Source organism: Heloderma suspectum, chromosome 1 (genome assembly GCF_057233095.1).
Source record: "Heloderma suspectum isolate Gila_16-S chromosome 1, 16-S_ref, whole genome shotgun sequence".
Classification (NCBI taxonomy): Eukaryota; Metazoa; Chordata; class Lepidosauria; order Squamata; family Helodermatidae; genus Heloderma; species Heloderma suspectum.
The window spans coordinates 21,172,437-21,198,256 of NC_139458.1; the positions used below are offsets into that span (position 1 = coordinate 21,172,437).

Genomic DNA, 25,820 nt, shown 5'->3' on the forward strand with positions numbered 1-25,820 from the left:
GGGTCTTGAAGATTTCTCTGGAGCCCTGCCACATCCGCTGCAGTTCACGGAGCAGCTCTCCAGCTTTTGAAAAGACACAATAGGCTAATGGCAGCTGCCATTAGCCTACCGCAGGAAAACTGCAGCCGTAAAGTAGTTACTTTTCATAAATTGCTGCTATTTATGACTGTATTTATGTAAAAGTGCTTTACGGCCACAAATCGTGTAGAATATGCCAATTTATGGCTGTACTTTTCTCATGACAGGCTAATGGCAGCTGCCATTTGCCTATCGCATCTTTTCGAAGGCTGGAGAACCACCCTGCAGGAACTCCTGCACACCAGAGGTGAGTGTGTCTGGTCCAAATGAAGTATTTGGCCTCATCTGAGTTCACAGTGGATTTCTCCAGCATCCCGAACTACTGCCAAAATATCTTCCACTCATGCATCCCTGATACAACCCAGTATATTTTGGAATTTACAACAAACAGCTCAAAAATAATGTTCTTATTAGTTAGGGAAGGGCAACTGTGTGGATGGAAAAAGAGCAACAGATCTGACTTGAGCAATGCTTATTTGCTATTATTTTGCCATACACATATAACGTATTTTAAAAGGCACAAAAAACACAGTGTGTTATGTCCAATAGCTTTATTTTTTCAAAGCAAACTACAAATTTAGCATAGAGTTAATAACAGAAAGCAAACATTGAACAGAACACTTAACCTTCCAGTGCAATGTAAGACAAACGTAAAAGCAAACATTACCTTCCCATATGGCTGTTGTGAATTTAACTAAAGAGTTAAACGGAAGCAGCTGAACTATATCTCTCTCACTTGGTTTTTTGAAGAAATTACCTCCTGTTAAGCCATACTGTCAAAACTCTTCATTGTAAGAATCCAAACCATACAGGCAGCTTACGTGTCTCCTTAAACTCATAAAGGGAAAACACCAGAACCTTATTTACTTGCAAGCCTTCTGCATAGAGGGCTAATCTATGGAAAATGAAAGGGGCTGTTCCTCCAGGCCCTGCCCCCAACCCATGACAGCACCCTATGGTCCTGATCCTACCATTCCTGAACCTGTCTGACTCTTCCCCTTCCGACTTCTGTACATTGGGCAAAAATCTGAAGATGAAGCTGGCTGTACCCGTGTTGTCTGCTCCACGCAGTTAGAAACACTGCAGGATTGGAACTCCTGACTGCATGGAGAAGCGTTTGCAGGTAAACCTATCTACCTCTTCAGAACTTTGCCCAGGAGACAGAGATCAGAGGGACAGTGTCAGATGATGTGATGTCAGGGGCAGCACTGCTATGCATTAGCCCATCCTTCCCCAGCCTAGGTCCTCCAGATGTGTTGGACTACAATCCCAGCATCCCCCAGCCAGCTTCTAGAAGGCCCCAGGTCAGGGAATGCTGCATTAGCTGCCCTTGACATGGCCAACAAGTGAATAACACTTGAGTTATTCCAAATTCAAATAATACACTTTTCTTTTTAAGCTTCAAGGAGTCACTTAGGAAAACAGATAAAAGAATTAAATTGAGAACTTCACATGTCATTTTCTTATGGGAACAGTTAACATTCTGATTCTAAATACACTTATTTGTAAATAAATTCCACCAGTTACAATGGGACCTCCTTCCAGCAAGTGTGCTTAGCACTGTAGCTTTAGGCATCTAACAGAACCAACTTATGCAGCTGATACAGGGAGGTATTCCTTCCTCTTGCATCCTGCTGTTCGGACTGGTCAATAGTAAGCGCTGACCTCAGCTAATAGGGTGAAAAAATAAGTGAGAAATTACTATATACATGAACAACATCCAAAAAAATCCTACCTTAGTACAAGCAAGTAGCGATGGCTTCAAACGGGGGTGGGGACCACACAGCCCATGAAAGGGGAGGGGAGCCATGGCAAAGCGGCAAAGCAGCTGTTTTGCATGCAGAAGATCCCAGGTTCGATTCCCGGCATCTCCAGGTAGGGCATGAACAACAACTGCCTGAAACACTAGAGAGCCACTGCCAGTCACGTGTTGACAATATTCGGTTAGACGGACCAATGCTCTGACTCAATATAAGGTTTCCGATGTTCCCATGATGTATGTGCCTTCCCACGGTGGACCCGTCACCACTGCTGAGTCTGCTGTGGTGGCAAAAAAATGCAGCGATTTTGCCACCGCCAGAATTGCTGGCGAATTGCTGGCTGTGGCAAAAAAGAAAAAAAAGCAGCAATTTTACAAGGAAACAAGGCATGTAATGCTAAACTATGGCTCGGTGTTATGTGGGTGAGCCTTGTTACCCTGCTCACATGGTTCAGATCATGTGGGGAGCACAATTCTGCTTGTAAACAAGGCGCACATTCCCTGCATGTTGTTTCCTTGCAAAATAATTGTGTGTTTTGCCACAGCTGCCAATTCTGGCACCAGCAAGGTTGGAATGTGGCCCCCAGTAGGGGCAACAGGGCCCTCCCCCAACCCCCAGATGTTTCCCACTCCTGGAATCAAACAAAATGTTTTGTGTGCCAGGGAAGGGCTTGTTGGGAAGTCTAACTTGAACAGCGCATCTCATGGAAAGTGGGCAGAGCTTGTGCCTCAAATATGGAGGGCTATAGATCGATACATATCTCATGTATCTGTTAAAATTCTCTTTAGCCCTTGGCAGGGATTGATTGATTAATTATTAATTAATTAATTAATAATGTTTCTTGGCCGCCTTTCAGCGCAGAAGGTCTCCCAAGGCGGTGTACAGCAATAAAACACACAAAAAAGTGCAACATTAAAAGCGATAAACACACAATAAAACAGTAAGAACACAATAAAAACTGCAATAAAAAAGGGATAAAAAACAAACAGCAAGAAAACCAGCAATAAGAACGGCAATCACATCAGGAGAAGGCCAGAGTAAAATAATATGTTTTCAAGGCCTCCTTAAGAGTCTGCAATGATGGAGCATGGGAAACCCCTGATGGCAACTTATTCCAGAGCTGTGGAGCCACTGAAGAGAAGACCCTGTCACATGTGGTCACCCACAGGTGGGCAGATGAGAAGGGTCTCTCTTGCTGATCTTAAAGTGCAGGCAGGCGGATATGGGTGAAGGAGTTTTCAATTGATTTGGTCCCAAATCATTTAAGGCTTTAAAGGTCAAAACCAGCACTTTAAATTGGGATCAGAAACACACCGGAAGATGCCGCAGCAAACTAGCACAGTGGCATGGAAGTCAAATCCCCCATGGCACTGCCCCATGTCACTCAGGAGCATGTGTGTGAATATCTGAACCACGTGAGCAGTGTAACAAGGCTCATCCATATAACGTTGCTCTGGAACCGCTGGAGCATTCTAAGGCCTGTAAGACCTTGGCAAGGCACTTTGCAGATAAAATTGATTGGATCAGGAGTGTTATTCCGTGCACCATGGATACAGTTAGTAAGCGAGAGGCGGTCTGTGGCAAACCAGTTTTGTGGGATCAGTTCCAGCTTCTTCCTTCTGATGAAGTGGACAAGGTGCTTTCATCTGTAAGGCCGACCACCTGCTTACTTGATACTTGCCCATCTTGGCTCATTATGAGCTGCAGAGAGAGATTGGGTGAAGGGATCAGGGTGGTGGTGAACGCCTCCCTTGAGGAGGGAGTGATGCCATCAGCCCTCAAGGAGGCAGTGATAAGACCGCTCTTAAAGAAGCCCTCCTTGGATCCCCAAGTCCTGAACAACTTTCGCCCAGTTTCAAATCTGCCATTTTTGGCCAAGGTGATTGAGCGGGTGATGGCGATACAGTTGAAGGCACACTTGGAAGAAGCCGATTATCTAGATCCATTTCAGTTGGGCTTCAGGCCTGGGCATGGGACAGAAACGGCCTTGGTCGCCTTGGTGGATGATACAAGGAGGGCATTGGATAGGGGCGAATGCTCCTTCCTTGTTCTCCTCAACCTCTCAGCGGCTTTTGATACCGTTGACCACGATATCCTCCTGGACCGCCTGGAGGGGTTGGGCATTGGAGACACCGTATTACAGTGGTTCCAGTCCTTCCTCTCCGGCAGGTACCAGAGGGTAGCACTGGGAGAGGAGGTTTCGGACCCGTGGCCACTCACTTGTGGGGTGCCACAGGGTTCCATCCTCTCCCTGATGCTATTTAACATCTCTGTGAAGCCACTGGGGGCTATCATCAGGAGGTTTGGGGTGCGGTGTCACCAATATGCGGATGACACGCAGCTCTATCTCTTGTTCAAATCTTTCACCAAGGTTGGCTGTAGAATCCCTGTCCAAATGTCTGGAGACGGTGAGTGGCTGGATGGGGAGGAATAAGCTGAACCCTGACAAGACTGAGGTACTTTTGGTGGGAGACAAGAGGAGGTTGGGGGATGATGACCTGGTGTTGAATGGGGTACGGCTACCCTTGAAAGACCAGGTCCGCAGCCTGGGGGTCATTTTAGACTCCCAGCTGTCCATGGCGGCTCAGGTGTCAGCTGTGAGCCCGACAGCGCTGTACCAACTCCATCTGATACAGCGGCTGCGCCCCTTCCTTCCCAACCGTCTGCTCCCATCGGTAGTACATGCCCTGGTCTCCTCTCGTCTAGACTACTGTAATGCACTCTACATGGGGTTACCCTTGAAGACGGTTCGGAAGCTGCAGCAGGTACAGAACGCGGCGGCTCGCCTGATTAAAGGCAGCTGCCGCCGTGATCACATCACCCCTTTGCTGAAGGAATTACACTGGTTACCAGTTGTTTTCTGGGCCAAATTCAAGGTGTTGGTTTTTACCTTTAAACCCCTATATGGTTCTGGCCCAGACTATCTTAAGGAGCACCTCCAGCAACACCAGACAGGCTGCTCAACAAGATCAGCCTTGGATGACCTTCTCTCTGTCCCATCAACCAAGACAGCTAGGCTGGTGAGGATGAGAGAGAGGGCCTTCTCTGTGGAACTCCCTCCCTAGGGAACTCTGCCATGCTCCCTCTTTAATAAGCTTCCGCCATGCATTAAAAATGTGGTTGTTCAGGCAGGCATTGGGGTGGGTTAGGGTATTTTTAGAAATATGATGTTTTAATGCAGGATTTTATTGTTTTAAAACTGTTGTACATCGCCTAGAGTGGCTGGGTGACCGGCCAGATGGACGATTAAGAATTTTAATATATAAATAAACACCGAGCCACAATTTAGCATTATATCCAAACTCAACCTACTTGTCCATCTAATATTGTCTACTCGTCTTCTCCAATGTGGTGACCTCCAGATGTGTTGGACTGGTAACTCCCATCATTCCCAACCCGCATGGAATGGTCATGCTGGCTGGGGATGATGGGGGTTGCAGCCAACACATCTGGAGGGCACCAGGCTGGGGAAGGTTGATTTACTCTGACCAGCAGCAGCTCCCTAGGGACTCAGGTCAGGGTCTTTCCCACCACTTGCTTCCTGTCCCTTTTAACTGCGAATGCTGAACCTGGGACCGTCTGCATGTAAAGCATCTGCTCTACCATGAAGCTCTGGTCCCTCCCTCTCTTCCCGAGTTTATGAACCTGCTTTGTATCAGTTCAGATTATTTGTCCACCTGGCCCAGTACTGTCTGTCTGGACTGGCAGTGGCTCTTCAGGGTGTCAGGTAGAGGTCTTGTACATCACCTTCCACCTGACCCTTTCCCTGAAAATGCCAGAGACTGGACCTAGGACTGTCTGCATGTGAAGCATGTGCTCTACCACTGAGCTATGGGCCTTCCTACAAAGCCATCACATCTGGTTTCCTGTAGTGCTGGCAATTTTAATCAGGGTGGGCTAAACATTTTATTTACAGTTTTGCTTGTATGGAAAATAATGGTACTTGGGTTTGCTCTTGAAAACTTTCACACTACAACTTTACATCCCTTTCTGGATTTTTGCACGTTTGCACGGCTTGGTGTTACTCTAATAGGCTTTAAATTGGGGGACAAATCTTACCCGACTCCATTCAAATGGGTTTGGATACCACTTGGTAGGAATTACTTCACGAGGTTTGGATCTGCAAATCAGACTGGGGAGGGAAACATCACGTGTAAAGACAATCCATATTAATAGGACAAGACATTTCTTTAAATGGAAAACTCATTGGAATTCCCGAGCGTTCTACAGACAGGCATCTTTGCAGAACATATCAGATATAAATATCACCTATCTCATGATGGGGACGTATCTGACTAAATAACCCACTTTACGCTTTCCAGCTTGCAGTTCTTTCTTATGTATTCCAATCCTGAAGGGTTGCATCAAGTCCTTTCACCCGTCAATACTATGCCTAGCTCAGTCAGTTGGACATGATGTGAACCATGTTCATATGGCCATAGGGACAAACATTATTTGGAAGAAATATCTGCATTGACACCAGATCCTCCAAACTCAGTTATTCCAATTAGTCTGCATTGCTCAAATTAGTTGGGAGTGGGAGTTTAGGTATGCATGGCTCTTTTTATGTTCTAGGCATTCCCTGTAAAACTGCCCTGTGTCTGCCCAGTGGGTTGAATAGCATATTACTTCTTTCATCTGACTTCTTTATATCTCCACTGGTCTGGCTGGCATCTAATCTTTAACAGGGGACATAATTTTGAGCCAAGCGAGGCTGAAGGGTCAACAAGCACTGCCTCAGTCCACGGTGACACCTTGCGCATTCTATTTTTTGAGGTGTATACTTAAACAAATACAGTCAGGGCCAGGAATATCGGAGCAAGGATAACTGTTTTGGCAGTTGGCCTCTGCACACCACCACGTTGAAGTTGAAAGGAAACACACCCAGATGGGAGAGAAGTCAGGACTTTCAGCTGCAATTCAAGGGGTTTGACAAAAGTGGGGCGCTAACCATTCCGGAAGTACAGCCAGTGGCATGCACACACCCCCATCGTTGGTGGCTCCTAAGTAATGGAACAAACCAACATCATTTCAAACTTAAGGGTTGCCTTTAATACCTGCATGAAAATCCTTTGCAGTCAATGACTGCCTGAAGTCTGGAACCCACGGACATGACCAAATGCTGAGTTTCCTCCATCGAGATGCTTTGCCAGGCCTTTACTGCAGCTGCCTTCAGCTGCTGCTTGTTTGTGGGCCTTTCTGCCTTCAGTCTTGTCTTCAGTAAGTGAAAAGCATGCTCTACTGGGTGGAGATCAGGTGACTGACTTGGCCATTGAAGAACATCCCACTTTTTGCCTTGAGAAATTCTTGGGTAGCTTTTGCTGTATGTTTGGGGTCATTGCCCATCTGCAATATGAAGCGGCGTTCTATCAGTTTGGCAGCATTTGGCTGAATCTGAGCAGAAAGTATAGCCCTATACACTTCAGAATTCATCCTTCTGCGTTTATCAGCAGTCAGATCATCAATAAACACCAGTGACCCGGTTCCATTGGCAGCCATGCATGCCCATGCCATAACACTGCCTCCACCATGTTTGACAGATGATGTGGTATGCTTTGGATCATGAGCTGTTCCTTTCCTTCTCCATACTTTTCTCTTCCCATCATTCTGGTACAAGTTCATCTTGGTCTCATCAGTCCAAAGAATCTTATTCCAGAACTGGGCAGGCTTTTTTAGGTGTTTGCTGGAAAAGGCTAATCTGGGCTTTCGGTTCTTGAGCGTTAGCAGTGGTTTGCACCTTGTTGCGAAGCCTCTGTATTTACATTCATAAAGCCGTCTCTTGACTGTAGATGTTGACAATGACATGCCTATCTCCTCAAGAGCCTTCTTGACCTGGCTAGATGTTGTGAAAGGGTTCCTCTTCACCATGAGCAGAATTCTGCGGTCATCCACTTTAGTTGTCTTCCGTGGTCTGCCAGGCCTTTTGCTGTTGCTGAGCTTGCCGGTTAATTCCTTCTTTTTCAGGATGTTCCAAATTGTTGTCTTGGCCACTCCCAATGTTTTTGCTATCTCTCTGATGGGTTTATTTTCTTTCCTCAGCCTAATGATGGCCTCCTTCACTCGCATGGACACCTCTTTGGACCTCATGTTGGGGGTTCCAGTGAACAGCTACCAAATGCACATGTAACACTCAGAACCACCTCCAGGCTTTTTATCTGCTTGACTGGTCATGGGGTACCCAGGAAACAGGCCACACCTGGCCATGCAGCTGCTTGTCAGCCATTCGTTCCATTACTTATGAGCCACCAAGGATGGGGGTATGTGTATGCCACTGGCTGTCCTTCCTGAATGGTTAGTGCCCCACTTTTGTCAGCCCCTTGAATTACAGCTGAAAGTCCTGACTTCGCTCCCATCTGGGTGTGTTTCCTTTCAACTTCAATGTGGTGGTGTATGGAGGCTTATCCTTGTTCCAATATTTCTGGCCCTGACTGTATATAAAGTGTGAATATGATAAAGAGGTGTTTGGAACCTTGTGTATCACACACCCAGGGCTGTAGTTGATGGACGCCAAAATTAGATGTTATGGGACCAACCGGTCTTCAGGGTGCTCAAATTATGTTCGATTGTAGCCAATAGGAGCAAGAGGAATTCCCCCGCTACCACCATACAGTGTGTGCCCATGGATGAAGGCAAAGTCTTCCTATTAGCTGAACCACTTAATTCCCCTTCAAGAAAGGCTGAAGGGAAATTAAGAATCTGAGACTTAGATGGTTGTAATTCAAGCCGAAGCATGCTTCTCTGGTGTTCTATGGTGGTTTTAGTTTTAACATGTTTTGACATATCACTCTGAGCAGAGGAAAGGCGGATTACAAATGTTTTTAAATAAACCCCCAACAGCCAGTTCTTATCTACAAAGACCTGGTTCACACAATGTGACAAGCCAGAGTACGGGTTGAATATGGGTTGTCATCGAATTGTGGCTTGTTGTGTTGTGTGAACCCAGCTGCGCTAACAAACCATGGTTTCTTAACCATGAACAACCCACAATTCACAACCCAACAACAAACCATGGGTTCTCTTTGTGGGTTGTTTGTGGTTAACAAATTATGGTTTGTTGGCGTGGTTGAGTTTGCACAACACAAAACTTATGATTCCAGAACAACCCACGATTCCAGAACCACCCATACTCAACTCATATTCTGGCTCATCGTGTTATGTGAAGCCAGTCAGAAGAGTGGGATTGGATGCAAAAAAAACTGGCAGGCAGGAAGACAGACGCTTAACCTTTCCCCTGCTCCGAAGCCATAATCTGTAGCCCTCTCATCTATAAAAAGGTCCTCCCTTGACCTGAGGATGTGACTCATCCAACAAAAACCAACACTCTTGTTGGTGTTGACATTGCCCCCAACACATTGGTGGGTGGGGCTGGCAGGGGATGTAATGGTGGGGCCCTGCTCTCCCCCTCATGCAATTAATAATCACGTGAGAAGGAACACCTGACGAGATTTTAGTTACATTTTCCCCCCTAAACTAACCCCCCCACCACAATCTATTTACTCATAGGGAATGTACCCCAACCTCCCAATCATTTTGGTTGCCCTTGCAATGGCAGTAGATGTGTTTGCCTGTGTGTGCACATCTGCCCCAATCACTTAGAAAGAGGGAGTGCAAAAAGATTGGTCAGGTGTCTCTAACTTTTCAGGGGTAAGTGGGCACATCTGGAATTTGGAGACCATGTTGTGGGTGCTCTCACAAAATGGTTGCTATGATGGAGCCTTGCCCATTCACAAACTGGCTGCCATGGTCAGTCACAAAACATAAATTTCCCAGAAGGAAAAGTTGCTCAGGAACCCCAAAACAAGACAGAGGTGGGAGCAGAGCGCCAAATACAAAACCACCATTTTGAACCCAGTTGCCTGCTCCAGCTCCCATTTCACAGAAGGCAAACTGATGAGGCTCAGAGACACATACTTTTTGGCCAAGTTATAAGGCAGAGGGGAGTCTGAGGCCCATACCAAATCACATATTTCCTCCCCAAAAGCTCAACAAGATTACCATTCCACAGATGACAATCTGGTGATGCTCAGAGAAACACACACACACGTGTGCGTGCGCATCCCCCCCACCCCACCTAGGCAAGCCATACACAAACCCAGGCAACACCGCCTCTCCCCCCCAGGACACTCTCTACCAGTCTCCAGCTTCCCTTTCCCTTTCTTTTCTGGATGACTGGGCACACTTCAAAATGAAGCACTGGGCTGCAAGAAAAGCTCTGGAGCCCACCTGGGACCTAGCATTCTTGGAAGTAAAGATGGCACTCGAGGCTGACATTTTGCAGCTTGGCAACACGCCAGCCTCCCAGTTTAAAAATAAAAATAAAAACTGTTTTAAAAAATCAGGAGTGGCGGAGAGGCTGGCAGGTGCCAAGGGAGGTGTCTGCAGGCATATTGGTGCCCATGGGCATGACGCTGGGGACCCCATGCCTGAGGGGAGAATTTTGCCACTGGAGAGGGAAGGGTGAGTTTGAGATGTTTCTATGGATGTCTTGCCTTGCAAGGGAGAAAGTGGCGGAGGAACCCAATGGCCAGGGTGGGAAGAGAATACACTGCAAGCCAGATGTAGTCTCCAAGGCTGCTAGTTGGCAACCTTATCTTAAATCAAGAAGCTGCTCAGAGAGAAGAAATCAGCATCTCACTCTGTGGGGGGAAAGGGGCCCCTTACATCAAATCCACAAGCTCCACTTCCAACAACTCCCAACTGCAGTCAAATTGTCCCAGCACTGGCCTTAAGGGGGCTAAGAATCCCTCTACTGTGCCACCCCCAATATTCTAGCACTAACTGAACTCATTTATTAAGAGCATTTTGACAAGACGCGCATTTAAAACATCACAAGTTAAGTTCATCTCCCCATGTTAATGTTTGCAACGGCTGGGTGTATACACATGTATGTGCCCTTATTCATCTACAGATATAATCTGAGCTATTTTTAGAATGTTTTGTCATGTGTGACAACTCGATTACTACCGACTCCCTGCCTGCCAACTCCTGTCTCCTTGAGCTGTGCAAAGTATGGCAGCGATATATTTTAATTCATTCTGTGTAGACATGTTTTTCAAATACATAGTTTCCTCTTAAGTAGTGATGACATATGGTAAATACAATTAACTTAAACTGCAGATGCGCGAATTGCCCTGAATACATAATGATACATTTAGGTTCTTTAACTTCTCCAGGACTGCCTTACTTTTTGTGAGGTTTGTCCCTCTTTAGATTTGTGTTGCACTCTATCCCCTGCAGGATCAAGGTAGGTGACAACATTTAAAAACAAGTTATTATTCTTAAAAAGTGCAAAAAGGTGGACGGGGAGGGAGGGAGAGGGGGTCAGCCAATACATTTCTGTCCAGGTAACAGCGTAAGAATGTAAGAACATAAGAAGAGCCATGCTGGATGAGACCAAGAGTCCGGCTTGAGCTTTCTGGGCACACTGTAGCATACCCATGTCCCACCAAACTCTTGTACTTTCTGGACAAGCTTGGTGTGACTGATGGTTCCTAACCACAACTATCCATAAAACTCCTTAGAGAATGTGGTTCGCCAAATTCTGTCGATTTCCATGTTAAGAAGTCCAAGTGTCTAGCTCTGGCAATTAAGGAAAATGTGCTAGCTGCCTGTCTGTGGAAGACTCAAAAAGCCAAGCTGGGTTTTGAATAAGGATTCCTATAGCCCGGCCTTCCCCAACCTCACCCCTCTGACGAGCAGATGTGTCAGACTACAAGTCCCATCATCCCCAGCCAGCATGGCCATGAGAGGATGGGGATTGTGGTCCCAACACATTTGGAGGGTGCCAGGATGGGGAAGGCTGCTATACCCTTACAATAAGAACATCAGAAGAGCCGTGCTGGATCAGACCAAGGGTCCATCTAGTCCAGCATTCTGTTCACACAGTGGCCAACCAGCTGCCCACGGGAAACCCACAAGCAGGACATGAGTGCAGCAGCACCCTCCCGCCCAAGTTCCCCAGCAACTGGTGTACATAGGCTCACTGCCTCCGGTACTGGAGGTGGCACATTGCCATCAGGACTTGTAACCATTGAGAGCCTTCTCCTCCAGAAACTGGAGCAGGTGGGCCGTGTAGAGCTTGTCTCTCTTCCACACATTCCAACCTTTTTCTGAGAGCAGTAACTGCCTGCCCAGGCTTTTCTGCCCCACAGTTTCTCTCCTCCTTTATCTCTCTGGCGTTTGCCCAAAGAGAACAGCAAGCACTGCATCTGATATTATGCAAATTGAATGAATCACAGCGAATTAAAATACCGTACCTAACTTAATCTGAGTACTTATTGCCAAAAGCCATAAATACATTTCCCTCCCCCACTTTCGCTCTGCACAAAATATGAACTTCCTTGGGGCAGAATTTGATTTTTGGCAGAGAGTACGCTCTGCCCTAGCTTTAGAAGTGCCTTTGAGGGAGCTGGGAGAGGGGAGGAATCAACAGCACCCTCCCAACATGATCTGGTGCCCTTCCAGACCTAAGGCTTTGTTAAATTCCAAAGACAAGGGAATGACCACAAGGAACATCTCCTTGTGGGCCGTCAGTGCTCATATTTCAGATATAGAGGGGTCCACCAAGAGATTGCTTTTAGTTGACTAAAAAGATTGTGATGGAGATAGAGAGGGAGCCTCTGTGACAGAGATGGCCGCAGCCCTTCTAACACAGCAGCATTTGTGCCTGCCGGACACCACAAAGCAAAGGAACGCCCCCGCCCCCGCTCCCGCAAGTTGCCACCTTTCAACACTAACCCTGCTTTACTGTACAACAGAGGTATTGAACCTCTTTCAGCCAGAGGGCCGAATTCCATTTCGAGAGGCTCTCGGAGGCCGAATTCCAGTGGTGGGCGGAGCCAACGGCAAAACAGGGCAGGGCATGGCAAACGGGGAGGGGCCAAAATACAAAAAATATCAGCATGTTTTAGCTTGGAGCTTTTATTGCCAGTAACTAAGCTTTAGGACAAGCATTCCAACCTTTTAGAACAAGACAAAGACTGAGAAACCACAAAATGATAGGCGGTTGGGGCAAAGAGGGTGGTGTCAGGGATGAGTCCCAGCCTTTTCAGATGTCTGACAGCTCCTGAATCAGAGTTGAAGCAGCTCGATCAGAGGCTGGGAGGGTTTCCGCCAATGGCCTTGACAAACAGATGGCCCAGGATGAGTCTCTGCCCCCTCCCTCCACCATCGGAATTCAAGTTTCCGAGGAGGAGGGGCATGACTTGAGAGATGCTAGGGCACGTTGCAATGCAGAGTGGGAAAAGTTAGGGGCAGGGCTCAGACGCTCCACCCAGACAGCCACTCTTGGAAGTCAACATCAGAGGGAGCCACCCTAAGGGAGGGGCATCACTGCAAAGCAAGCTTGGCCATGGGGTTCATATCCAAACTGCCTGTAACCTCTCTATCCCCTGATTTGTCTCCTCTGCTTAGAGATTGTTGATTAGTCATTAGGGCCTGGGGAAGTCTGAGAGTTTCCTTGAATCTGCATTTGTAGAGAGGCTGGTCTCTAGCGAAATAACGTCATATTAGCCTGAAGCTATGTCTGTTGTGGTGTTGACTGCACAGGGAAAGGACAATCCATTCTTGACAGGTGGGACCAGGGGAAGGGGCGTGACCTTCCAGGGAACCCTGGAAGGCTGGATTGGGACCCTAGAGCCAGATTTGGCCCACAGGTCTGAGGTTCTGCATCCCTGCTATACAGTGTAGTTGCACTATATCTGCAGCCACCTGTATTCAACTTCACACAAGCCACCTGAAAACTACAATGCGGGAAATTGGTGTGGATCTTTCATCATATTTTCAATTAAAATCAGCCATAGGCGCTCACAAACTGGACTGGGCCAAAATTGCCTCCCTTGCTGAGAAAAATAAATAAACAGAAGGGAATAGTGGGAGATGGTTATTGCTTTTGCACTGTGCTTTGCAGTCTTTCCCAGAAGCATCAGGTAGGCCACTATGGGAAACAGGATGCTGATCTAACTGGTCCACTGGCCTGATCCAGCAGAGCCCCTCTTATGTTCTCATGACAAGTTTCTTCTAATACGAGATTACGTCTGCAGCTACAGAGCCAGAGAAAAACCAGCCCCTTCTCCAGCATGCAAGTCACGGATGCAGCATGGAAGCAGGACCGTGCCTTCACGCCCACCACCTTGCTGTCCACATGTTCAACATAATTAGAAAAAGAGTGGAGAATAAAACTGCCAATATCATACTGCCCTTATACAAATCTATGGTGCGGCCACACTTGGAATACTGTGTACAGTTCTGGTCACTGCACCTAAAAAAAGATATGGTAGAGCTGGAAAAAGTGCACATAGGGGAAACTAAATGATCAAGGGGCTCGAGCATCTCCCCTATGAGAGAAGGTTACAACAGCTGGGATTATTTAGCTTGGAAAAAAGGCAGGTAAGGGGAAACAAGATAGAGGTGTATAACATTATGCATGGTGTGGAAAATGTGGACAGGGAGACGTTTTTCTCCTTCTCTCATAATACTAGAACCCAGGGTCATCCCATGAAGCTGACTGGTGGGAGATTCAGGACAGATAAAAGGGAGGACTTCTTCACACAGCGCATAGTTAAACTATGGGACTTGCTACCACAGGATGTATGGTGGCCACCAATTTGGATGGCTTTAAAAACGGGTTAGACAAATTCCTGGAAGAAAAGGCTATCAATAGCTAATGGTCCCGATGGCTGTGTGCTACCTTGAGTACCAGAGGCAGTGAGCCACCAGTTGCTGGGGAACATGGGTGGGAGGGTGCTGTTGCGCTCATGTCCTGCTTGTGGTTTCCTGGTTGACAGCTGGTTGGCCACTGTGTGAACAGAACGTTGGACTAGATGGACCCTTGGTCTGATCCAGCCAGGCTCTTCTTATGTTCTTATGGATGTTTGCAAAGAGGAGCCTATCTCTGTATGAGCAGACATCCATGGCAAGGGGATGGGCTCAGTGGGAGACATAAGATTACAGTCAGGCCAGAGGTGCGGTCCTGTTTCCTACTGAATCCAGGATTGCTCGACACACAAGCAACTCATCATCAAGGGCTTTTTATAAAAAGGATCCAACTTATGATAGAATCTTTGGCTATCATCATACCCTTGAGGAGCTTGTAACAGCTGCAAAGCTCTTTGTATTGCACTGGATTCCTATCACACATTGCCTGCAAAGGCTGTCACTAGGGTTGGGCTGAAAGTTCTTTAATGAGAACTTCTAGCCAAATTTGAACAGTTTTCATACTGACAAGAGTAGGAGGCGAATTTGGGGAGTGGAGGGGAGACAATCACCAGCAACTCCTCCATCCTTCATTCAGCTGGCAAGTGCTATTTTGTTTTGTCCATAATGCCCTGGAATGTTATGGGGTATTCCGGGCAAAACAAAATGGTGGCCATCATCTGAATGGAGGGTGGAGAAGGAGCAGTGCATATCAACCACCAGCACCCATTGCTGAAATGCCACTCCCACTTTCGTGGCCTGAAAATGGCAGTGAAGGGGTGTGTGTGTGTGTGAGTGATTTAGTCCAGCACTACCATTGGGGAAAACACTGATTTGTCTGAATCTATGCAAACACATGGAATATTAGGTAACAATAACAATAACAGAGTTGAGTGGAATATCCCATTTTTCACATTACACAATTGTTAATCATAGAAATGAACTTAAACACAACAGTATTTTATAAACAGGTAAGTTTACCGTAAAAGTTTCTGGCGGACTGCATTCTGCAACTGGGAAATTCTCTCTTGACCGAAATACAGCAAACCATTTGGGCCGTCAGAGACTAATTGGTTAATGGCAAGCCTTAGAATGTTTATCTGTGAAGAAGATGGTGATTTGGGGGGAGATCAGTAGGATGGCAACTAATTTTTAAAAATTAAACAAACTAACTGGCTTTTAACAAAACTATTTACTTAATTAAATATAGAGCACTTTAAAATTAAAGCTATCCATCAAAGAATTCATTCGATTGTTCAGTTAGAAAGCAGGTGTTTAATCAATTGCATTTAAATATTTTGCATATAATCAAAATTCAAGTTGACGATTTGAAAGAAGTGTGAATATCAGCAAAAATTGCCTCAAAAAGTAAACAAGTAGGTCCTTCACTGTGGCCAAATGAACTGAAGACAATTCTGAAGATTTTGAAGGAAGACCACATTTTTTCTTACATGTAAGGTAACATACAGCTTAATAAACAAAAGCGATCGCATTCTTAAAAAGAAAAAACATTGTTTAGATATAGTTTTAGGTTATTTACATTGCTTGGGCTTCAGAAATATCATCTAGTAATCTAAAAGTGAGGCACTAACTCCACTTCATTATCGTCATAAGGACTAGAAATGTAACAGATTCATAGGGTGCCAAGTGACACACTTGACAGCAATTTCCACACTTGTTCATTGCAATTGCAGATAAAAGAAAGATTACATTTGTGACAGATGGTTGAGACGGTGTTCCAACTGTACTGTCCACCAAAACTAACAATATGTCACTTCTAAATAGATCTGAAACTGGTTTGTCATGGCTCCCAATGAAATGTTCTTGGAATGTGTCATTCTGTGTGTGTGCCTGGGGGACGGATGGACAGTAGGACAGGTTAGTAAATAGTCACTTGCCTGGTTGCCTGTGGCAAGTACAGACTGGGTCCTGGCAATGTGGCAGCTAAACTTTTGAATACTTTGAGAAATGGTTTTTTTTGCCCTTTCAGGTAAATTGCACGACAGGTAGGGTGTTAATTTTTTAAGACTTATTTTTATGGACTAACCTGCAAGGCTGGGCTAATGATGAGAAAACTACCATTTTCTGGATTTACTGGGGGGAAGTCATGACAGTCTAAGCAGTTTCAAACAGGCTAACATTTGCAGATGTGCTCTAATAATGGTGAGGTCTATACTCAACATGAGAAGCAACACAGGATGAAGAAGCAAGCAGGTTCAAAATGAGTATGTCCAATAGTCTGGCATACCTACTGTGCGAGATGCCCCGTCCGGGTCCTTCCTGACTTAGTGCACAGTCTCCTCTTTTCAATATTATAGCTTTGACTATTTGAATATATATTTCAAATATATTTGAATATTCAATTACGCTTACTCAAAGCTAAGTAGCTATAGTATCACAGCTGCTCTTTCTAGCTATAATTGTCTCTAAGACAGTTTATATGCAAAATTAACACACAATGCAAGGACAAAATACAAAATATTTTTGTAAAATATCTTTACAGAAATCAAGAGCAAAACAGCATCTGTCTTAATAGCTGGTGAAAACCATGAGCCATAATTATATCCTGTCAAAAACCTGGGAGAACAGAACAGCTTCCACCTGGTGCCTAAAGAAGAGTCAAGTGGACGCTGGGTGTCCTACACACAGGAAAACGAGCTCAGCAGATAGGAAGTTCCTATCTTCATTCTTTGCCTGCTGCTGCTTTTCTGGGTAGTATCTAATGTTAGTCCTACTTAGAGCAGACCCACTGAAATGAATGGGACTTAAATTAGTCATGACTAATGGGTCATATAATCACTAATAATTAGCCATTCATTTCAATGGGTCTACTCTAAGTAGGACTAACACTGGATACTACCCTCTGTTTGCAAGGCGTTGCTGATGTACGGGGAGTATTCAAACATGTTAGAGCAAAGTGGTACATTCCACTCAACCGCCCCATTCTGCTGCATGTGTTGACCAAGCCTATGATTTATGGAAATCACACAAGGTTGGGATAGCTGTCGCTGTTTTGAAGGGCAGTATCCAATGCTGCCTGTGTAATAGCAGGACCTACCACTAGCGCAATCGGAACTGGAGGTTCCCGAAGCCATCCGAAACAAGCGGCGGCACTCATTTCTGGAAAGGTGCAGATCAGCGGAGCTCACAGAAGGGACCTGCTATGTTCCAGAAATGAGAACATAGCTGCCACTCGTTTCTGGGGTTATTCTGGAACCGCTAGTTCCTGTTATACAAACAGTCAGTTCTGCTTCTACAAGAGAACTGGTGTGGGCGCAGCAGCAATATAGTTTACTGTCCAAGGTTTGCAGATTCTGGCACGCAAGATAATTTCCAGGTTATGACCAGGCAATCACCGCCCTGAAGCCAGCCAAGCTTTCTTAATTCTGCTGAAGGTTGATTCACTTCCAAGAAGCCCAAGGGCAATACATTAACAACACGCGACATTCCAGTCACTGGCTGTTCCAAAATCTGAACTCATGCATGGTTTACCTGTGTGATGTCATCTGCATCGATCTGCACATCAAACGCAAGCTCCATGTCATGGTCCTGAAGGACTGGCATACCCAAAGTACAGTTCAATCCCAAACCACAAAGGACACCAATGTATCTCTTCCTGCTTTCATCAACCCTAAAGAGAGTGTGACGGCCAAGTGTAAGAAAAATGTAGCGATTTCATATGAGATAACGTGATACTGGCGCTATGTAGACATAATGGGTTTGGATCCTAAGTGAGCCTTTCCATGAACGGAAGGACTCTTTCCGTTTGGGGAACGGCTTCCGATTCAGGGGAGTCTCCCGAAAGTAAAAAGGGGGAAAGGTGGCGATCGTCATCAATTCTCTTTCAATTTTGCAAGACAGAAATGTGATCTTTCATTCTCCAGCCCCGAATGAAAGCAGAGAACTGCAGGATACTGAACTTTCAACATTCATTTCTGTATTTAAGTTTGGCAAATTCCAAACTTGTCATATGGACTTTTAAAGCGCACCCAACCCTGGGAATACACGTAGCTCTGGATTACACAAATAAATAAGCATATCTTGGGGAGTCTTGTCAACCGTGTGGAAATTAATTTATGGAATGTAACATGAAGACTTGGGAAGGAGCGCAGCAGATCCTGTCTGGGGTGCAATAAAGAAAGCTGCACATGGGCCTTTGTTAAATTGATTGCTAGCTTATTGCTTAGAAAATGAGCACATACCTGAGATCTATCACAGGAGCAAACAGCATGCTAAGCAATGCTGGGAGACCTGGAATATGAGGCATGAGAGACGTCTCCCTTAGCAAAATTGTGGATCCTGTTGGCATCAAAAATAAAAATTGGCCATTTTAAAGAATGCAATGATCTCTCAAATGTTCGCTATGATGGTAAACAGGATGATGGCACAGGCACATTGGGCTGTCACAGTGCACTATTTACCTGTTGCATTTACTGTTATGGAGGCAGCAACCAGTATCTGTTGAAACGAATCCTCAGGGGCATCGGCAATAACAACAGAGTTTACACTCTCTTTCTCTACCAAGATTGTTCTAGAAGGGGAGGAAAAAGAATCATCACGGTTCGTTTATACAGCTGCTTTACAGGGAATTCCTAATACAAAGCAGAAGAAAGCCAAGGCTTATATTCAATGTTTGTCCAACTCAGAGTAGACCCACTGAAATGAATGGGACTTAAGTTTCACTGCATACAACCCCAAGGCTGCAACACTTCGCTGTTGAACTGGTTAAGCCTTATAAACCAGGGGTAGCCAACCTGGTGTCCTCCAAACGTTTTGGACTACAAACCACATAATCCTTGACCATCTTCCATGCTGGTTGGGGCTTATGGGAGTTATTATTTTTATTATTATATTTCTAATCTGCCCAATCAACAAGGTTCTCTGAGAGCATTGTTGTTGTTTTTTATTTGATCAGTCGCTTCCGACTCTTCGTGACTTCATGGACCAGCCCATGCCAGAGCCTCCTGTCGGCCGTCGCCACCCCCAGCAACCCCAAGGTCAAGTCCGTCACCTCCAGAATATCATCCATCCACCTTGCCCTTGGTCGGCCCCTCTTCCTTTTGCCTTCCACTTTCCCCTAGCATTAGCATCTTCTCCAGGGTATCCTGTCTTCTCATTATGTGGCCAAAGTACTTCAGTTTTGCCTTTAATATCATTCCCTCAAGTGAGCGGTCTGGCTTTATTTCTTGGAGTATGGACTGGTTTGATCTTCTTGCAGTCCAAGGCACTCTCAGAATTTTCCTCCAGCACCACAGTTCAAAAGCATCTATCTTCCTTCGCTCAGCCTTCCTTATGGTCCAGCTCTCGCAGCCATAGGTTACTACGGGGAATACCATTGCTTTAACTATGCAGATCTTTGTTGTCAGTGTGATGTCTCTGCTCTTCACTATTTTATCAAGATTTGTCATTGCTGTCCTCCCAAGAAGTAAACGTCTTCTGATTTCCTGGCTGCAGTCAGCGTCTGCAGTAATCTTTGCGCCTAGAAAGACAAAGTCTGTCACTGCCTCCATGTTTTCTCCCTCTATTTGCCAGTTATCAATCAAGCTAGTTGCCATAATCTTGGTTTTTTTGAGATTTAACTGCAACCCAGCTTTTGCACTTTCTTCTTTCACCTTCGTCATGATGTTCCTCAACTCCCCCTCGCTTTTGGCCATCAAAGTGGTATCATCTCCATATCTGAGATTGTTAATGTTTCTTCTAGCAATTTTAACTTCAGCCTTGGCTTCATCAAGCCCAGCACGTCGCATGATGTGTTCTACGTACAGGTTGAATAGGTAGGGTGAGAGTATACAACCCTGCTGTACTCCTTTCCCAATCTTAAACCAGTCCGTTGTTCCATCGTCTGTTCCTACCGTTGCTACTTGGTCATTATACAGATTCCTCAGGAGGCAGACAAGATGACTTGGTATCCCCATACCACCAAGAACTTGCCACAATTTGTGATGATCCACACAGTCAAAGGCTTTAGAATAGTCAATAAAACAGAAATAGATGTTTTTCTGAAACTCCCTGGCTTTCTCCATTAAACAGCGGATATTGGCAATTTGGTCTCTAGTTCCTCTGCCTTTTCGAAACCCAGCTTGTACATCTGGCAATTCTCGTTCCATGAATTGCTGGAGTCTACCTTGCAAGATCTTGAGCATTACCTTACTGGCATTTGAAATAAGTGCCACTGTTCGATAGTTGGAACATTCTTTGGTGCTTCCCTTTTTTGGTATGGGGATATAGGTTGATTTTTTCCAATCTGTTGGCCATTCTTGTGTTTTCCAAATTTGCTGGCATATGGCATGCATCACCTTGACAGCATCATCTTGCAAGATTTTAAACAGTTCAGCTGGGATACCGTCGTCTCCTGCTGCCTTGTTATTAGCAATGCTTCTTAAGGCCCATTCAACCTTACTCTTCAGGATGTCTGGCTCTAGCTCACTGACCACACCGTCAAATCTATCCCTGATGTTGTTATCCTTCCTATACAGATCTTCCATATATTCTTGCCACCTTTTCTTGATCTCTTCTGCTTCTGTTAGGTCCTTGCCATCTTTGTTTTGGATCATACCCATTTTTGCCTGGAATTTACCTCCGATGTTTCTAATTTTCTGGAAGAGGTCTCTTGTCCTTCCTATTCTATTATCTTCTTCCGCTTCCGCGCATTGCTTGTTTAAAAATAATTCCTGATCTCTTCTGGATAACCTCTGGAATTTTGCATTTAATTGGGCATATCTCCCCCTATCACTGTTGCCTTTTGCTTTCCTTCTTTCTTGGGCTGCTTCCAGTGTCTCAGCAGACAGCCATCTTGCCTTCTTGGTTTTCCTTTCTTTGGGACGTTTTTTGTTGTCGCCTCCTGAACAATGTTGCGAACTTCTGTCCATAGTTCTTCTGGGACCCTATCTACTAAATCTAGTCCCTTAAATCTATTCTTCACCTCCACTGCATATTCATGAGGAATATTAGTGAGCTCATATCTAACTGATCTGTGGGTCTTCCCTATTCTCTTTAGTCTGATTCTAAATTGTGCAATAAGCAGTTCGTGATCTGAACTACAATCAGCTCCAGGTCTTGTTTTTACCAACTGCATAGATGTCCGCCACCTTTGGCTACAAAGGATGTAGTCAATCTGATTTCGGTGTCGACCATCTGGTGAAGTCCATGTATAAAGTCGTCTCTTAGGTTGTTGGAAGAGAGTGTTTGTTATGCACAGCGAGTTGTCTTGGCAAAATTCTATCAGCCTATGTCCTGCTTCATTTTGTTCTCCCAGACCATGCTTGCCTGTAATTCCAGGTGTCGTCTGACAACCCATCTTAGCATTCCAGTCTCCTGTAATGAAAATAACATCTTTTTTTGGCGTACTATCCAGTAGGTGCCGCAGATCCTCATAGAACTGATCTGCTTCTTCTTCTTCAGCATCTGTAGTTGGGGCGTATAATTGGATCACTGTGATGTTAAATGGCTTACCCTGAATTCGAATTGAGATCATTCTGTCATTTTTTGGGTTGCATCCAAGCACTGCTTTAGCCACTTTATTATTAATTATGAAGGCTACTCCATTTCTTCTGTGGTCCTCTTGTCCACAGTAGTAGATCTGGTGGTCATTTGATGTGAAATGGCCCATTCCAGTCCATTTCAGTTCACTGACCCCCAAAATGTCTATATTTAATCTTGACATCTCCCCAATAACCACATCCAATTTGCCCTGGCTCAAAAATCTTACATTCCAGGTTCCTATGGTGTGTTGATCTTTAGAACATCGGATTCGTCGTTCACCACCAGCACCATCGGCTGCTAGCCATCCTTTTGGCTTTGAGCTAGCTGCGTCATCACATCTGGGGCTAGTTGAACTTATCCTCTGTTCCTCCCCAGTAGCATTTTGACCATCATCCGACCTGGGAGTCCCATCTTCCGATGGTATACCAACATATCTCTGGTTGTACTGATCCATTTAGTTTTCATGGCAAGAATACTGGGGTGGGTTGCCGTTTCCTTCCCCAGGGATCGTATTTAGTCCGACGTCTCTGCCATGACCTTCCCATCTTGGGTGTCCCTTCATGGTTTAGCTCATGACGTCATTGAGGTGCTCAAGCTCCAGCACCACGACAAGGTAACAAGCATTACAAACAGTTAAAACACTAAAATGCAATAGAAACAGTTAAAAATATAAAATAGAATACAAATATTTTTAAAAATACAATACAAAACATCTGGAAGGCACCAGATCGGAGCCCAAAACATCTGGCGGGCACGAGATGGCCAACCCCAGTTATAAATTATTAAAAATCAGACTTTTTTTAAAAAACACTGAAACAAATATTTTATATACAAGCATTGACAAAAACCACCGCTGGAAAGAATCATCTTAGAAGAGGTATTCCCCATCTTTCTCACAGAGGATGGTATACCTCTTCCACCAAGATGGTGCCTACATATGCACAAAAATTAAAAACAAAGGAAGTCCACCTTTTTCTTCAGATATCTTCAATCGTGTGCAAGTTAATGCAGATTTGACAGATAAAGTCATACCATGACTTTATTAAGTTCTGTTTAATTCAGTAACAGTCCTAATGGAAAATGGAGGACCTAGTGGACAGAACATTGTACTTGGCTTTGTGCAGCCTTGATGAGAAGCCCAGTTCTGCTGAAGCATGACAGAGTGATCTTGCATGGATCATACTTCTTTCAGCCTCAATTCTCCCATCTGCGATATGGGAGCTTAAGACGAGCCCTGCTAAATCAGACCATAGGTTTATTTAGACTAGCATCTTGTTTCCTGCAGTGGACAACCAGATCTCTTGGAACAAGGTTCGCCAACCCTTTTGGGCCAGTAGGCATATTTGGAATTCTGTGACAGAGTGTTGTGGGCACTGTAAAAAAAAATGGCTGCCATGGGGGGGGGGGGGGCTGGCCCATTCACAAAATGGCTTCCACGGTGGCTGTGGCCGGACACAAAACATGCATATCCCCAAAGGCACACTGGTGAGACTAAAAGAAAAGTAACGTACTCAAGATCCTAAGTACAACACAGAGATAGGGGTCTGAGCTCCAAACCACAAAACCCAGTTTTCTGCTCCAGCAGCCATTTCAGAGAAGGCAAAGCAATGAGACCCAGAGATGAGTAACTTGGCCAAGGAACCGCGTACAAGACAAAAGCGGGGTTTGATCCTCAAATGCCAAATCACATATTAACACTAAGTGCAGCAAAATGCCAATTTCACAGAAGGCAAACAGGAGATGCTCAGAGAATCAGAAACACACAAAACACGCTCCATGCCAAGACAGCTGCCCGTGTTTTTTTTTTCCCTAATAATGTCACTGGGGCTCAGAGGCATTCTTGGAAATCAAGATGGCACTGGAGCCCAGTAATTTGCTTTGCAGCATGCTGGCCTCCCAGTTATTAAAAAAGAAACTAATTAAAATAAATATTTAAAAACAGAAATCACGAGGGGACTGGTGGGCACCAACAGAGGTTCCATGGGCACACTGGCACCCACGGGTGCCACGTTGGAGACCCCAGTCCTGGAGACATCCACAAACCAGGCATGTAGGCAAAAGCCACCTCCCGTTGGTGTTGACAAAGCACTGCAACTCAGCATCCTACCTGAACCTGGAGCCTCGGGTTATACTGCTGAATTTCAAACAATAGGGATTGTATGGGCCAATCAGGGTTGCCTTTGAGGGAAAAAAATGAGAGCATAAGAACATCAGAAGAGCCCTGCTGCATCAGACCAAGGGTCCATCTAGTCCAGCATTCTGGTCACACAGTGGCCAACCAGCTGTCGACCGGGAACCCACAAGCAAGACATGAGCTCAACAGCACCCTCCCGCCCATGTTCCCCAGCAACTGGTGTACCCAGGCTCACTGCCTCAATCCAAGCTGTTGCAACCTTCTCTCATAGGGGAGATGCTCCAGCCCCTTGATCATTTTAGTTGTACGCAGAACATGCGACAAACATTCCAGTAAGCGAACTCTGGAACTGCTCCTCATAAAAGTAAAGGGCAAAATCCCACGTTGCACGAGTGGAAGGCAAGCTCCCGCAATGGACCTTTCCCGCCCCTTCCTCCACCCTGCAGCTCCCTGTACCCCCACCCCACACCTCTCCAGAGGGTTGTGGGGTGAGATCTACTGAACATTGTGGGTTGTGTCTTACGGTGCTGCAGTAAGAGGGGGAAACTGCCTGAAATGGAGCAGAATAATCTCATGAAAGGTTCCCAATTTGGGGCAATTCACCCCTTCCCTGCTGCCCCGTAACACAGATCACAATGTTTGATAGGTTCCCCCCAACCCTCTGGTGTGGCTTTTCAGAAGGTACAAGCATGATCTTGCTTTCCATTTGTAGGATGTTGGATTTCACCCAAAGTAAATAGTAAAGCAAGTCCCACGTTTGAGGGTACACACAGATCCAAAGGAGGAGAGGGCAGAGGAAGGCAGGCAAAACATGGGGAGCCAAAATAACCCCTTCCCCCACAACCTCCTTAAACCCCTGCTCACAGACATTACCCTAAGCAGCTAGCCCTCAGCATGGATGAGAGATTAATTATGTTGGCTTGCTTCCCCCGCTCAGCACAAGAACATGCAAATCCCTTCCTCTGCTATGGTCACCTTGAGGCAAAAGGAGGTAAGCACACCCCACCCCACCCCACCCGACTTCACCCTACCCACTTCTCCACAATTGCTTTAGAGGGGAAGAGTGATCACTGGGGGGTAAAGTAAGCCATGTCCCAGATGTTCTCAAGCCACGTTTGTATGTTTTTGTTTAAGCACCCAAACAAAATTTAGACACTGCCATAAAACAATCTAAGATTTCATAACTTGGGCGGGGCCCAACTTTTATTGCTTATGGCTGCGTCAGAGGGTCACAAATTGTGCAGTCTCTGCATGTGTGTATAATATTACACACATGTACGCACACACTCCAAACACTCTGAACGTCCATGCATCTCAAGTAGTAAGCTCTTGTTCAAGAAAATGGATGCTGAAACGAGACAGTAAGCCTGACGTGGTAAGCCATGGTTTAGTGGTATGAGAGTCCTGGGCTAGCGTGCTCCCCCTGCCCTCTCTTCTGGCACGGCCATAAGAAGATCGCAAGCTTCCGCTTCTGTTTTAGATTAACCAGAGTTTAGCGTTACACCCTGCAGTGCAGTAAGGTTTGCTGAAACAAGCCAGCTTCTTTAATGACCGTGTGAAGTCGACTTGTTTCGACAAACCAAAAATTAACCAATTTGTTGGGTTTGCGTGGCATATAAAATGGGAGCAAATGCTTCTGAACACGTCCTTCTGACTGCACCAGAGGAGGAGGA

The 25,820-nt window shown here is 45.6% G+C and overlaps 1 protein-coding gene across 3 annotated transcripts in view; it reads right to left on the reverse strand.

Moving 5' to 3' along the window:
- Window positions 1-615: 615 nt before the first annotated feature.
- The window catches only part of TDRD9 (tudor domain containing 9), a 142,033-nt gene continuing 116,828 nt past the window's right edge, over window positions 616-25,820 (reverse strand). For all 3 annotated transcript variants that reach the window (XM_084837583.1, XM_084837572.1, XM_084837563.1), the window contains 7 exons: window positions 24,121-24,191; window positions 18,953-19,062; window positions 18,734-18,830; window positions 18,024-18,162; window positions 15,513-15,631; window positions 5,898-5,970; window positions 616-1,748 (listed from right to left, as the gene is read on the reverse strand). In XM_084837583.1, coding sequence (XP_084693709.1) covers window positions 1,647-1,748; window positions 5,898-5,970; window positions 15,513-15,631; window positions 18,024-18,162; window positions 18,734-18,830; window positions 18,953-19,062; window positions 24,121-24,191 — 711 coding nt within the window. In that variant the 3' untranslated portion in view covers window positions 616-1,646. The remainder of the gene's footprint in view (window positions 1,749-5,897; window positions 5,971-15,512; window positions 15,632-18,023; window positions 18,163-18,733; window positions 18,831-18,952; window positions 19,063-24,120; window positions 24,192-25,820) is intronic.